Raw genomic sequence first — 14,993 nt, forward strand, 5'->3', positions numbered from 1 at the left:
ACATGTTTCCCACCCAGACCAGGCCACTGGTTTACAGGGCTTGGGGTGGAAATGTTCAGGTGATGCTCTTCTGTGTTTTCTCTAGGAAAAAATTCCCCTTGGAAGTTGGAACCCTTGCCTGTCTTCACCATCTCAGGGATCATATGAGAGGGAGAAATTTGAAATACACATTCCACACCTCCCACTGAAACAATCTTTGCTGAAGCAGAGTTGTTGCCACAACCTCAGGCAGAGAGAAGGTTGGGAAGCAAAGGCCTATGTTGTTCCAGATGGGAAGCAGTTGCCACTAATACTCTCTGCCAGCTCTGTCCAGCTGGTTGGTTCAGCAGAAAATCCATTTGTCTGAATTGGTCGCTTGAATCTCCCAATTTAGATTGTGTCTAAAAAGCCAGTATGAATAGCCTGGCTTTGAGAATGGTTACCATTTTCAATTCAATTAGAGGGGGGCAGTAAGCTGTAAATATTCTCCTGCGGTAACTCAAAATCCACAGCATCTGGCTAGTGCATGAGAAGAAAATCTGCAATCTACCTACATCTTCCAGGATTCGTGTCACCTTGGTATCTGAGCTCCTCACAAGCAGTTAGGGATTTATTCTCACAACAATCCCAGGAGGTAGAGATGTATCATTATTCCCACTTGAATTTAAAATACACACACATATAAGGAATTGGGCAGAGAAATTAAGTCACTCGCCCCAGGTCTACAGAGAGTCTGTTGCAAAGCAGTGAATGGAATCGTCAGAAGTCTCTGGCTAGCCCTCTGCTTTAGCCACAGACCTCTTTAGTGAAATGGATCGATTTAGGTGCCTTGTCCGAGCTGAACGAAATGTAAAAAACAAAACAACATCAGTGGTGGAAACTATACAAGATATTCTCACTTCTTTACATCTGAACAGCGCAAGATATTATTAGTAACACAGGTACGGAATAATTAAATACAATGACCTCAATGGTCCCTTAAAATGCAGATTAGATAGATTAAATATTCTGGGGCAGATCATCACATGGTGTTAATTGGCATCACTCCTATTGAAGTCAATGGAGCCACCATGATTTACGCCAGCTACGGATCCGGCCCCAGCATATTTAATTTTAGTGGCTTGTGTTCACTTGAGGGAAATCAGCAGCACCTTAAAAGGCTCATGTGTGGTACGGTTGAACCATGGAGCTTTCCTTTAAGCACTTCGGGAGCCAGTCTTTATCACACAGGGTGGTAATGGTGTGGAAATTGGATTAGCTCTCATTTCCCCAGCAGCTTTCTGAAAAACCCAGCCATCTGATTGTCATCCACACATCAATTACAGAACAGCAAGCATCACACAAGTAGGACATAATTCTGTCACAATGCAGGCTGTGAAAAATCTTGAAAGGTATCTGTCCTTTTTAAGGACTGCTTTTTAATGACTAGAATGGGAGCATAAGAGTAGAAGGGGAGGGGGGAAATGAGACCATGATGTGACAGAGGAGAGAGCCCCTTTATGGAATGTGCATACTCCCTGTAATTGTTGTCCAGCACATAGATGATATGAGGATAGGTGCCATGTGTGGGTGGGTGTGAAGGAGAGATCCAATTACAGAAAATTTCAGTGTTTGACAGCAACAGAGTATTTTATAAAAGTGACATGCTTCCAACACTGGAAAAAGGGAAAAGAAAATTACCTCTCCTAATCATGTCAGAGGGATTATCTATTGGGATACATCGAAGAGTAACTGCAGGAAAGATCAAAGTGATTTACAGACATTAATTAAAGCATCACAAACAACCCTGTGAATTCCACGTTTCTATGGGGCATTCAGCAGAGATCATCTGTTGGAGTCTAGCAGGCGTAGCCTATACCAGAGGCCATAGGTGCCATGGACGGGGGGAAGAAGGTCTGGTGGCCTTCAGTCCCTCATGTCTTTTTCTTGCACTCCTCTGCTCCTGAGAGATGCTGAGAAGCAGACTTTAAGAGAGAGGTGTATGAGGTCAGAAACAAGCTTCCTCCTTTGTGGTATAATAATGCAAAGTCAGAGGCATTATGGGGAGTTTAAGCCTTCCTCTGAAACATCTAGATTTGGCTGCTATCAGAGACACAGGATAATAGATCAGCAAGGTCATTGGGCTGATCTAATATCACAATCCTTTCCATAGTTATAAATAGGACACCATTTTTGGCACACAACATATCCGACTAACATCTAGTCAGAAAGTTACCCTCTTAGGCAGGAACAAAACCGTACCAGGTACCGGCCAGACTCCTCAATTAAGTATTGCTAGTAGTGTGAGCAAGGAACTGAAAGACAACGGGGATCTATGCAGTGCTTAATTTGCATCACGGCTGAGCACCGGCGCCTCTAGGCTTGGCAGTTCATAGACCCAGCACCTCTGGGCTTGCCCCATCAGTTATGAAAGTAAAAAAATTTCTTGAGCCCTGGCACCTAATTGTTTGAGCCCCAAACCTCTTTCATTACAAAATTAAGCACTAGATCTATGCCTAGCTCTGCCTATGACTCATGGCCTGCATGACCATGGGGGGCGGGGGGGGCACTCAACTTAGCTGTGCTGCAGTTTACCCATCTGTAAAATGGGCATAACAACACAGCTGCCTCACAGGCTGTTGTGAGGCTGGTCTATGAAGCACTCTGAGATACTTCGATGAAAGATGCTCTAAGTGACATGGAGAAGACTATCCAGCCCAGTTATTTGCTTGCATTTTATTAGCTTGATCTCAAAATAGCTCCCTGCACAGGACAGGTCCTCTGCATTGCCTAGTCTAGTAGGGTGGGTATGGCTTGTGGCCAGCCTGAAGTTAGGCTACCATCGTTCTCCAGCAATCCACCCCCTCCTCTCCGTTAACCGCTCTGTGCCTAGCCATGAAGAACGAGCCAGGGATGACCCATCACGGGAACTTACGGTGGTGCCCCCTGAAAGGAAGGAACAGGTTCCTGCTCCTTACACCGCAGGCGGCGCGGTGGCTTGTTAACCAGGAGATTTCAGTAAGAGAAGCGCTGCGGGGCTGGCGCAGGGCCCCAGGGCAGCTCAGCGCCAGGAGGGCGGGCTACAGCAGAAAGCCACGTTCCAAGCCCACGAGAGAGCAACGAGCCTCCCCGGCGCTGGGGGCTGGTGCCACTGCACCCTGCAGGCCTGGCCGCTGTGCCGAGCCGGTCTCTCTCCCCGCCGGCCGGTGCTGAGCAGCCCGCGGCGGGCAGCAGCTGGCCCCGCGCCCGGCACGTGCGGGCAGCGCTCAGCCCGCGCTCCCCCGGGACCGGGCTGCGCCGCGATCGCACCTGCCGCGCGCGGGCCGAGCAGCGCCTCCCCCCGGCCCGCGCCCTCACCTGCCGCCGCCGTGGAGGCTCCAGCCTGCGGGGCCGCCGCTCACTGGCACCGGGCTGTCATGCCGCCGCTCTTCTCCTGCCCGGGAGCGGGCTGTGCGGGCCGGCCGTGCGAAGAACGATCCAGCATGCACCGCTCGGCGATGTCACTTCCTGAGCCCGCCGCCGGCCCCACGAGCCGGGCCGGTGCAGGGCGCTCGGGCTCAGCCGCGGCGGAGCAGCAGGGGCAGCGTCTCGGGGCAGGAGGTTACCAGTGCAGGGTGCTGTCTTGGCCCGGTTTCACTGCACAGCTACAATCACATTGTTCTCTGAGCACACTGTGATTCCAGTCGCCTTCTGGACTTCCACCTGGTGACAACACAGGCCACTGAATCTGGTCAACAATTTGGTGTCACACACAGAGAGACAGACCAGGTGTCGCGATTTTAAAAGGACCATCCCGATGATAGGGGCTTTGTCTTATATAGGATCAGTGCTTAATTTGTAAAGAAAGAGGTGCTGGGGCTCAAGCAATTTTTTTACTTTAATAACTGAGTGGGCAAACCCAGAGGTGCTGGGGCTCTGAACTGCAAAGCCGAGAGGTGCCATGGCTGCCTCAGCACAAATTAAGCACTGTATAGGACCCTATTAGCCTCCCCTCTTGATTTTTCACACTTCTTGTCGAGTCACCCTAGCACACACATACACGGTAATCTCAATAACACAGATGCGCCGTAGGATGCCCGCCCAGCAAGGGCTGCATTTCGGGGGCAGAGGAGTATTTGCTGAATATTCACTCTGTAAAATCTTTTGGATCCTTCAGGCAGAAAGACCCTAGAAATGTAAGGTGATGACTAAGAGGATTTTTAAAAAAAACAAAATGTCTTTGAACCAAGATCGAACCAGTAGCTTAGATGCCTATATACAAATGCGAGAAGTATGGGTAATAAGCAGGAAGAACTGGAAGTGCTAATAAATAAATAAATACAATTATGACATTGTTGGCATCACTGAAACTTGGTGGGATAATACACATGATTGGAATGTTGATGTGGATGGGTACAGCTTTCTCAGGAAGGATAGACAGGGGGAAAAGGGAGGAGGTGTTGCCTTATATATTAAAAATGTACACACTTGGACTGAGGTGGAGATGGACATAGGAGACGGAAGTGTTGAGAGTCTCTGGGTTAGGCTAAAAGGGGTAAAAAACAAGGGTGATGTCATGCTAGAGTCTACTACAGGCCACCTAACCATGTGGAAGAGGTGGATGAGGCTTTTTTTAAACAACTAACAAAATCATCCAAAGCCCAAGATTTGGTGGTGATGGGGGACTTCAACTATCCAGATATATGTTGGGAAAATAACACAGCGGGGCACAGACTATCCAATAAGTTCTTGGACAGCATTGCAGACAACTTTTTATTTCAGAAGGTTGAAAAAGCTACTGGGGGGAAGCTGTTCTATACTTGATTTTAACAAATAGGGAGGAACTCATTGAGAATTTGAAAGTAGAAGGCAGCTTGGGTGAAAGTGATCATGAAATCATAGAGTTTGCAATTCTAAGGAAGGGTAGAAGGGAGTACAGCAAAATAGAGACAATGGATTTCAGGAAGGCAGATTTTGGTAAGCTCAGAGAGCTGATAGGTAAGGTCCCATGGGAATCAAGACTGAGGGGCAGGGCCGGCTCCAGGCACCAGGCAACCAAGCTGGTGCTTGGGGCGGCACCTGGAGGGGGGCGGCGCGGCGCTCGGGCCGCCGGGGAGAGCGGGGCCACAGCCGGGCTCGCCGCCCTCCCCCCGGCGCTCTGGCCGCCCTCCCCCCCCCGCGCCCTCCCCCCGGCTGCCGGGGCTCGCCGCCCTGCGCTCTGGCCGCCGGGGGGAGAGCCGAGCCCCAGCGGGGGCTTGCCGCCCTCTCGCCGCCCTGCCCCCGGCGCTCTGGCCGCCGGGGGGAGAGCCGAGCCCCCGCCGGGGCTCGCCACCCTGCCCCCGCCGGGGCTCGCCGCCCTGCCCCCGGCGCTCTGGCCCCCGGCCGCCGGGGGGAGAGCGGAGCCCCCGCCGGGGCTCGCCGCCCCCCCCCGGTCTCCGCCCCCCCCCCCCCGCGGGGGGGGGGGGGGGCGGCGGCCGGAGGCTTTTTTGCCTGGGGCGGCAAAAAAGCCAGAGCCGGCCCTGCTGAGGGGAAAAACAACTGAGGAGAGTTGGCAGTTTTTCAAAGGGACACTATTAAGGGCCCAAAAGCAAGCTATTCCGCTGGTTAGGAAAGATAGAAAATGTGGCAAAAGACCACCTTGGCTTAACCACGAGATCTTGCATGATCTAAAAAATAAAAAGGACTCATATAAAAAATGGAAACTAGGACAGATTACAAAAGATGAATATAGGCAAACAACACAGGAATGCAGGGGCAAGATTAGAAAGGCAAAGGCACAAAATGAGCTCAAACTAGCTACGGAAATAAAGGGAAACAAGAAGACTTTTTATCAATACATTAGAAGCAAGAGGAAGACCAAAGACAGGGTAGGCCCACTGCTCAGTGAAGAGGGAGAAACAGTAACAGGAAACTTGGAAATGGCAGAGATGCTTAATGACTACTTTGTTTTGGTCTTCACCGAGAAGTCTGAAGGAATGCCTAACATAGTGAATGCTAATGGGAAGGGGGTAGGTTTAGCAGATAAAATAAAAAAAGAACAAGTTAAAAATCACTTAGAAAAATTAGATGTCTGCAAGTCACCAGGGCCTGATGAAATGCATCCTAGAATACTCAAGGAGCTAATAGAGGAGGTATCTAAGCCTCTAGCTATTATCTTTGGAAAATCATGGGAAACGGGAGAGATTCCAGAAGACTGGAAAAGGGCAAATATAGTGCCCATCTATAAAAAGGGAAATAAAAACAACCCAGGAAACTACAGACCAGTTAGTTTAACTTCTGTGCCTGGGAAGATAATGGAGCGAGTAATTAAGGAAATCATCTGCAAACACTTGGAAGGTGGTAAGGTGATAGGGAATAGCCAGCATGGATTTGTAAAGAACAAATCGTGTCAAACCAATCTGATAGCTTTCTTTCATAGGATAACGAGTCTTGTGGATAAGGGAGAAGCTATGGATGTGGTATACCTAGACTTTAGTAAGGCATTTGATACAGTCTTGCATGATATTCTTATCGATAAACTAGGCAAATACAATTTAGATGGGGCTACTATAAGGTGAGTGCATAACTGGCTGGATAACCGTACTCAGAGAGTTGTTATTAATGGTTCCCAATCCTGCTGGAAAGGCATAACAAGTGGGGTTCCGCAGGGATGTTTTGGGACCGGCTCTGTTCAATATCTTCATTAACGACTTAGATATTGGCATAGAAAGTACGCTTATTAAGTTTGCGGATGATACCAAACTGGGAGGGATTGCAACTGCTTTGGAGGACAGGGTCATAATTCAAAATGATCTGGACAAATTGGAGAAATGGTCTGAGGTAAACAGGATGAAGTTTAACAAAGACAAATGCAAAGTGCTCCACTTAGGAAGGAAAAATCAGTTTCACACATACAGAATGGGAAGAGACTGTCTAGGAAGGAGTACGTCAGAAAGGGATCTAGGGGTTATAGTGGACCACAAGCTAAATATGAGTCAACAGTATGATGCTGTTGCAAAAAAAGCAAATGTGATTCTGGGATGTATTAACAGGTGTGTTGTGAGCAAGACACGAGAAGTCATTCTTCCGCTCTACTCTGCACTGGTTAGGCCTCAACTGGAGTATTGTGTCCAGTTCTGGGCACCGCATTTCAAGAAAGATGTGGAGAAATTGGAGAGGGTCCAGAGAAGAGCAACAAGAATGATTAAAGGTCTTGAGAACATGACCTATGAAGGAAGGCTGAAAGAATTGGGTTTGTTTAGTTTGAAAAAGAGAAGACTGAGAGGGGACATGATAGCAGTTTTCAGGTATCTAAAAGGGTGTCATAAGGAGGAGGGAGAAAACTTGTTCACCTTAGTCTCTAAGGATAGAACAAGAAGCAATGGGCTTAAACTGCAGCAAGGGAGGTTTAGGTTGGACATTAGGAAAAAGTTCCTGACTGTCAGGGTGGTTAAACACTGGAATAAATTGCCTAGGGAGGTTGTGGAGTCTCCATCTCTGGAGATATTTAAGAGTAGGTTAGATAAATGTTTATCAGGGATGGTCTAGACAGTATTTGGTCCTGCCATGAGGGCAGGGGACTGGACTCGATGACCTCTCGAGGTCCCTTCCAATCCTAGAATCTATGAATCTATGAATCATACAGAACATGGAGTGGAAATGGATCAAAAATAAATGACGAAAATGAAAAGATAACCTTCAAAATAAAATGTGTAGATTTAAAGTGTTAAATATGCACAGGCAAAAGGCTAGCTCAGGCCAGTGCTTGCATATATGCCTTTGCTCATTCCAGTGTTTCCACTGAGGTCAGTAAGACTGCTCACATGGATAAAATTGGGTCACTTCATCTGCATAAATGTTTGCAGGATTAAGTCCTTAAAGTGTGAACGCCTGCAGCTGCACCACCAAGTGCTGTGATCCATCAGCTAAGCAGAACCAGTACTTAGATGGCAGACCTCAAAGAAACACCAACCACCATGGGGCAACTGTCATTGGTCTTACTGTTAGCAACATTGGGAGTCCCACTGTAGGCACTTGTAACACCATGTTATTTAGATCTGTTCTGGGTAGGGAGACATGATCCACAGTTAAATGTCTGCAGCAGTCTACCCAACTCAGCTAACCCCAGTGAAGCTGAACCAACGTTCAGCACTAGTGGGGAACTTTTCTAGAAAGAAATTTTTGTACACAAGACCTCTGAGTGCGACAAGCAAATTGAAATAGATGGGATGCAGAAAAGATCTGCTAAAGAAAGAGGACTACCCAGCAGAAAAACAAAGGAAGTTGTATCTGACTTTTTGTTCTGAAAATCATATAATTTCACTCAATCACTGTTTTAAAAAGCACAGTATATATGTCATATAATGCCACAGTCACATTAATATCTCCCAACCTAGAAAAGTTATGGCTCTGGATATATTACAAGAAGAAGGGCTAGGTAGGTACTTGAGAGTCAGCGAGAAAAGAGCTAATGGGCCACCAATATTAAGGACCATGATTGGGAAAAAGTGCTTGTTGGGTTACTGGGTGAAGTCACCACGGAAGAGGTGAGTCTGGAGATAGTTCTATTTTACAGAGAGATAAGAAGGAAAGTCAGTCAGTGAGAGAAGAGGAGCACCATAGGCGGGGGGTGGAGCCCACCTTAGGGGAGGCTAGCCCCGGCTCTGCCTATTCCACCTGCACCTCCCCTTCCACAGCAGAACTCCCGAGACCCCCTTCCCTTCCCCAGGGCCAGGACCACAAGTCCCCTCCTGCCTGGAGGAGTTCCACGCACCCCCCTCTCAGCCAGAGGAGCCCAACACTGGCTGGAGGATCAAAAGCCCCCCTGCCCACGACCAGAGGAGACCAGGACCAGCCGAAGCTTGGAGCCACCCCGGCCTGGCCCACGGGTACCCCAGGACAGCAACAGCCATGATGCACCTCCCATCTCTAGACCTCATCCCGCTGCAGGGAAAAGTCTCTCAACAAGCCACATGTGGGGGCTACACAGCTCCGCCCACAACACCTGCCTGGGACCTTTCCCTCACCGATGGGCTGCTCAGCACCTTCTGCCTCTCACAACCCTTTCTTTCCACCCTCCCTGTTCCACACTTCACACGCTCCTCAAACTCACGCCATCACAAACTCACCCAAGCTCCCTTTGGCTTTAGAAGCCCCTCTCGAGGGCCGTAGCTTCTCAGGCCCGCAAGATCCTTCCCTTCAACGCGCAGTGGCTGCACATTCCAAACTCAGCCCTTTCCAGGATGGAATATGCTGCTTCCGGACGTTGGCGCCCAGGAAAACTTCCCGTTACTCATCCCCGTTACTCTTTTTCTGATGGATTTACCTCATTGACGTTCCTTTACCAAGCGGAAACTAGGCACCAGCTGCTGGCTCTCTTTGCAAATGGACGCAATCGGGCTGAGCCACTGGGCGTGCGTCAGAAGATCCCCCACCAAAAAGCAAAGACGCGACTCACATTCGAAGGCAGGTTGCTGCGGCCACAGTGCAGACTACTGACCACTAGACAATCACGGCCAGCCGCCGGGTGACACAGCAGCCGAATGGGAACTGCCCACTTCTGTGCTCTCGGGGCGGCCGCCCACCTCACCTACGGCCACAGCTATTTCTCAAGTCTCCCCATGACTGTCACAGTTAAAATCGTAACAAAAGGAAAAAAGACAGGAGGCCAGCCTGCTGCCTGTCCGCTTTTCTCTCTTCCTTGCCCCTTGACCAGCTGCCACCACGTTAGGCCGGGCGATTGTCCTCATGCCCTTGGCCAGAATATTTCCCTTTGCGACTCTGAAGCGTGCCCCGACGTGCAGGTCTTGAAGCTGGGCCCAGTGGCCGGAGGCGATGTAGAGGCTTTCGCTAGGGCAGGGGTGGCCTTGCGGGCTAATTTTCTCTCTGGAGGTGAAACTCAGCACCGTGGCGGGAAGTGTGAGCGGAAGTCGCCATACAAGGAGGAGATGAGGAATGTGCTGGCCGGGCAAGGCATTTCTTTCTCCCCATTCAAAAGGTAGCGCTCTCTCCCCGTCGGGGAATCAAACCCCGGTCTCCCGCGTGACAGGCGGGGATACTCACCACTATACTAACGAGGAAAGGGGCTGGGCCGCGCACTGCGTGGAGCTGCGGGAGACCACCTATGGCCAGTTGACATGACACCATGGGCCCTAGCGGGCAACAACACCGCTTGCTCTCTTCTCCTTCCTAAAGGCTTTGGTTGGCTGCAGCAACAGCCCTGGGAAACGCCCTCTCCCTCCTTACATCCGCTTGCCCAGCAGGCCCCCTTTGGGGGCTACACAGCTCCTCCCACAACACCTGCCTGGGACCTTTCCCTCACCGACAGTTGTAAACGTGTTTGAGGATGAGAAGAGGGCATTTGAATGGGAAAGAAAATGGATGGTAAACCACTGGAGGTGTTTCAGGAACAAGCAATTAACATAAAAGGTTTGGCTGTGGCCAGCAGGAGTAGCTGGAGGCTCGTGATAATGAGAGTTATGATCCATGACACATTCAGATGCTACCACAGTTCTGGAGAAGTGAGTCTTATATAGAGAAGTAGGGAATTGATTTCATTGCATCTACAAGTCTGTCAAGTGGAAGGAAGGGGCTCTGAGAGGAGGCTGCAGAGCCAGGGTTAATGTAAAGGGGTTACCTGTGTCTGTTTGTGACACAGATCCTGCATCTCCACTATAAGGAGAGAGGAGCTGCCATGCTCTGGCTTAGGTAAGCAGCGCTCATTCTCCTTGCTGGTTAGTGTGCTGAGAGCTCCCCCTTCTGTTTCAATCTATTTTTACTGTTGCTACAGGCTGAGACACCCCCTCCCCCCACGCATACCACCTGGGAAGTGCTGTGGTGTGCTCCCAATGAATGCAAGTCTGACCTGAAGGGCAGGTTTCAACCAAGCCATTTCTAACACATGAATAGAAAAAAGAGGGAATGAAAGATTTTATTTTGTGATTGCTTTTCAACAACAGTAAACACATAACTTTTGAAAACCAGCTACCAACCATTTCTGTTATTGCTCCTCTCTAAGCCACTGTCTGGGAAAAAGGGCAGGAATGGTTTTTTTCTCTGTCCATTTCTTATTTCTCTGCTCCATGTGCTCCCTCCTCTTGTTTCAGTCTGCAATGTGCGAGAGAGACACTGCCACTCCTCCCAGGCATCTGACATTAATGGCATGAATGGAAAACCAAAGGGAAGGACAAGCCAGGAAAACCCAACTCGCTGTTGTAATTTCCTGTTTGAGCAGTGCTCAACACATGTTGCTGAGAAGCTACTACACTGTCCTTTCCCTACAACTGGGTTCTGGCTGTGGGGAGGGGAACGGCTTTCCAGACAATGTTAAACTTAAAAACCTGGATTTCAACTAGAGGATTCTCACTCTTCCATACAGTGACCCTCACATGCAGTCATTCATCACCATTCCTATTCAGATGCATCCAGAATCCTTTGTAAAAAACAGTGCAAGGATTTATGGGCCTCCTTCGCATCGCAAGACCAGTTGCAACAGCCCAGAGGCAAGGAATAAGGGAGATGGCTCAGGGCACTACCCCCTCTACCTGCAAAAAAGACAATTGCAGGGAACCTCACGGGGAATGGGATCAATATGTGCAGGTTGAGAACTTTTGTTCTGGAGCAAACCTCTGCTCCCAACATGGGATGATGGTGGAACCACTCTGGCAGGAATCCTGAGGGTGGCGCCAGCCACCCAGTGGGGGTTTTACTTAAAAGATAGATCCTTAAGGGGTGACTCCCATGTGACTGTCAAAGGCAACAGAGATGCCTCACAGTCACTGCACTACAGGTGGCTCGCAACAGCATTAGCTTCAGCAGCACTTTGGACAGAGTCCCCTGCACAGGCACAAGAAAAGAGACAGTGTCTGGGGCATTAGCTGGCTGAGACAATGCAGTGCAAAGAAGCCAGGCAGGCTAAAGCAGCTAATTTTAGAGAGAAGTAGCCACTTAATTAGGCATATACTCTAGGCTCCCTCATTTATTTCCCAACCCCCAACAATGGCAACTTTGGGCTAAATGACCCTTCTGGTTGAGAAGAGCTAGTTGTAATTGCAAGCAGTGCCCATCAACTCTGCTTCTAGCCCAGGCTGGGTGGGGGAGATGCTTGACAATGCCACAAGGCATGCCTGCCCTTTTAACAAGGGCTAACAATAATACCTAGTCCTTGCATAATGGTGGTTGTTTTCAAAGTGCTTTACAAGCATCCAGTTATCTCCATGTCACCCCTGTGAGGAAGGAAAAATGAGTAGCAGCACCAGTTAACAGATGGGAAAACTCAGGCAGACAGAGAAGTTAAGTGAATCACTTGTCCTAGGGAGGAGTCAGTGACGGGGCCATGATCAGATGTTCCCGGCTCCCAGTCCTGTGCTCACTCCTCAAGCTGTCTCTGATGGACAAGCATCATCCCACCAGGACACCGTTCCCAGCACAGGTAGCGAGGGGCTAGGTATCATTAATCCCTTTTCTGCACAATTAGGATTTTTTTCACCACACAATGCCCATGGCCAGTTCTTGGCATGAGGGTCTTGGCATCTGCAACAAGTGGAGATGTACTGAATACAGTCTTACTCTCATTCAATCTTAGCTGGAAGATGGCATGGAGCAACAGATTAAATATCACCCCTAGCCCAACTGCTGCGCCTTGCTTAGCAATGTCATTTACCAAGGATGTGTGTCTTGCAAAAGGATACACCATGTCCTGTGGGCTTAGATGGGTCCGGGTCCGGGTCCTGGCTTGGAGGCTCTCCAGCAAGGTCTGAATGGTCCCTTCCTGGGCTGGCTCCCTCTCACAACTCCCACTCTGAAGCTGAATACCAAAGGAAAGGGATGATTTCCAGACCAAAGGGCAACTAACTGGTTTGTTCCTTCACATCTCCATCCCTTACTTCCCCCACTCTCCCATCCATGGCAATGAACCCCACGCTCTTCTTATTACAAAGTGTGAGATTCAATAGGCAGAGGGGCTCATAGCAACATAAACGATACAATCTGGGCACTGCTTGAAATGTTTTGCTTTTCTGTTCCACAGTACCTCCCTGACTGCACCAGACACAAACAGCCAAGCTGATCATCTGCATGATCCTCCCCACCCCATTATCTTCTACCTCACAGAACCCGAAGCGTTTCCCAAGTCTCATAGCAAAAACAGAAGAGATTATTTGCAGGATCCCCTTCTTATAACCTCTTCCCACATGCCCCCATTTCCCTTTTCCTCCTGGGCCTTGCCAGCACTCTTACCTGAAGTAGAAAGAGGCGTAGAGCGTGGGATGTGGCACCAGGAAGCTCTGCTAACTTGGCTTTTGCTGCCTCTTGGAGTATCTGGCTAATTTCACTTTGAGAAATAATATCGCTGCTCCGATATCTCACAAACTTGACCAACAGGAAAAAGGGGCATTTAATAACAGAAGTCACACTGATTCCAGCGGTGACTCATCTACAGCTACACAAGGAAGCTGCACTTAACCAAAGGTGAGATTTTAAACCAGTTTAGTCAAACCGATGAAAAAAGCTGTGCAAACACTCTACTTATGATTTAAATCAGGCTTAATTCAGTTTAGCTTTAGTCAATTAAGAATCAGTTGAAGCCTAACCAAAATAAGCCATCCTTAAATTGAAATAAGAGTATCCACACAGGGGTTTGCACCGGTTTAACTAAATCAGTTGAAACTGAAGTTAAACCAGTGCAACTTTCTTGTGCAAGCAAGACCTCAGGTAGGGAAGGGCAGAGTCTTAGATCAGCTGCCATCATCTTTCGTTCAACAATATCTTCACACATATTTGACATGTGAGACCACTGCTTCAACAATGCAGTAAAGCAAAGAAAACCACATATTCTCTTTTCTCTCCCCGCCCCCACATATCATGGGAATGTTACACAGAGGAAGAACAGGGTATATCCACCTAAAGGTCAAAATGTATAGGGGACTTCCCTTCTGCACTTCAAGATTATTAGTTTGTTGTCCAATTATGGGCCAAGAATACAGTTACAGAGTGAAAGCAATGGAAGTGTGCATGTTGGGAGGTAAACTTATGATGTACCATCCAATAACGTACAAACCTGCATTGTACTAATACACAATTGATTCGCAGAACTGTCTATTCCTCCCCTGCTCACCAAAGTCATCAGCCTGAGAATTTCTGGACGAAGGAAGGAGCTCTCGCCACCATCCAGTAGTGTGAAAAGCAGGAATCGATTCCAGGGCTGTGAGACGACATGGAGCGCTGGAGGAGCAAGAAGAGAAACCCATCACAGGTGGTTTTAAAAACCGCAATGGAAGGGTGCTCTTAGGTAAGAGCACTCCTTCATGCCAAATCCTTCTGTTCTTCCTGCGAGACACCAAGCCACAGGAGACAAAAGTGGTATTTGTTTTATATCCCTTCATCAGGGGAGGGTTTATCAGCTAGGAGGCCAAAGGCTTAGCCACTTCTTCAACCATTGCTTTCTGGTTTGGGGCCTCACAGCAGGACTTGAGCTCATATCTAATTCAGACACTGAAGTACTGGGTGTGGGGGCTGCAGTATCAGATAAGCCAATCGTCTTGAGATAGTAAACCCAGTTGCCTTCTCCCCATCTCTGGCATTTGTACAAGCGATGGTTAAACAGATCTCCAGGGGCACTTTTCAGAAAGAGGAGGGAGCTATCCCTAGCCCAGAACTACAAGGGAAATCTAGGTTCTGCTCTCACTGTGAGAGATATTATCATCACCTACATATGGCCGTGTGTTAATATTGTACACCTATAAATAATTACACCTCATTATATTTTCATGGAGAAATCCTCTTACCCCTTCCCCTCTGCTCTGCGACTTATACTAGCCTTGTCTGCCCACTTCACCCACAGCCATCTTCATGCCTTCTTCCACACTGCCTCTACCTCTGGAAGTCTCTCCCCAGCCTCATCCAAAGGGCCACTACCTTCTCCTCTTTCAAATTCTTCTGCAAGGCCCATTTCTTTTGTGATGCCCACAGTGACTAGGCCAACTAATTAAGGATAGGATATGGGGCAGTCAGCTAGATTTGAAGGGCATTTAGTAATGAAAACAAGAGCTCAGTATGTACATTTAGGCCTTTACTTCTGG

At 48.8% G+C, this 14,993-nt stretch overlaps 1 protein-coding gene and 1 non-coding gene across 2 annotated transcripts in view; both read right to left on the reverse strand.

Annotated features, from left to right (window-relative positions):
- Positions 1-9,923: 9,923 nt before the first annotated feature.
- Positions 9,924-9,995, reverse strand: TRNAD-GUC (transfer RNA aspartic acid (anticodon GUC)). Its single transcript has one exon. It is a non-coding gene; the product is annotated as a tRNA-Asp (tRNA).
- A 2,372-nt stretch (positions 9,996-12,367) lies between these two features.
- Positions 12,368-14,993, reverse strand: part of MEI1 (meiotic double-stranded break formation protein 1) — a 53,685-nt gene continuing 51,059 nt past the window's right edge. Inside the window, exons 28-30 of the mRNA XM_065405142.1 lie at positions 14,030-14,136; positions 13,153-13,284; positions 12,368-12,721 (exon numbers count right to left, since the gene is read on the reverse strand). Of these exons, the coding sequence (XP_065261214.1) occupies positions 12,368-12,721; positions 13,153-13,284; positions 14,030-14,136 (593 nt within the window). The remainder of the gene's footprint in view (positions 12,722-13,152; positions 13,285-14,029; positions 14,137-14,993) is intronic.

This window comes from Emys orbicularis, chromosome 1 (assembly GCF_028017835.1).
Source record: "Emys orbicularis isolate rEmyOrb1 chromosome 1, rEmyOrb1.hap1, whole genome shotgun sequence".
Lineage (NCBI taxonomy): Eukaryota > Metazoa > Chordata > Testudines > Emydidae > Emys > Emys orbicularis.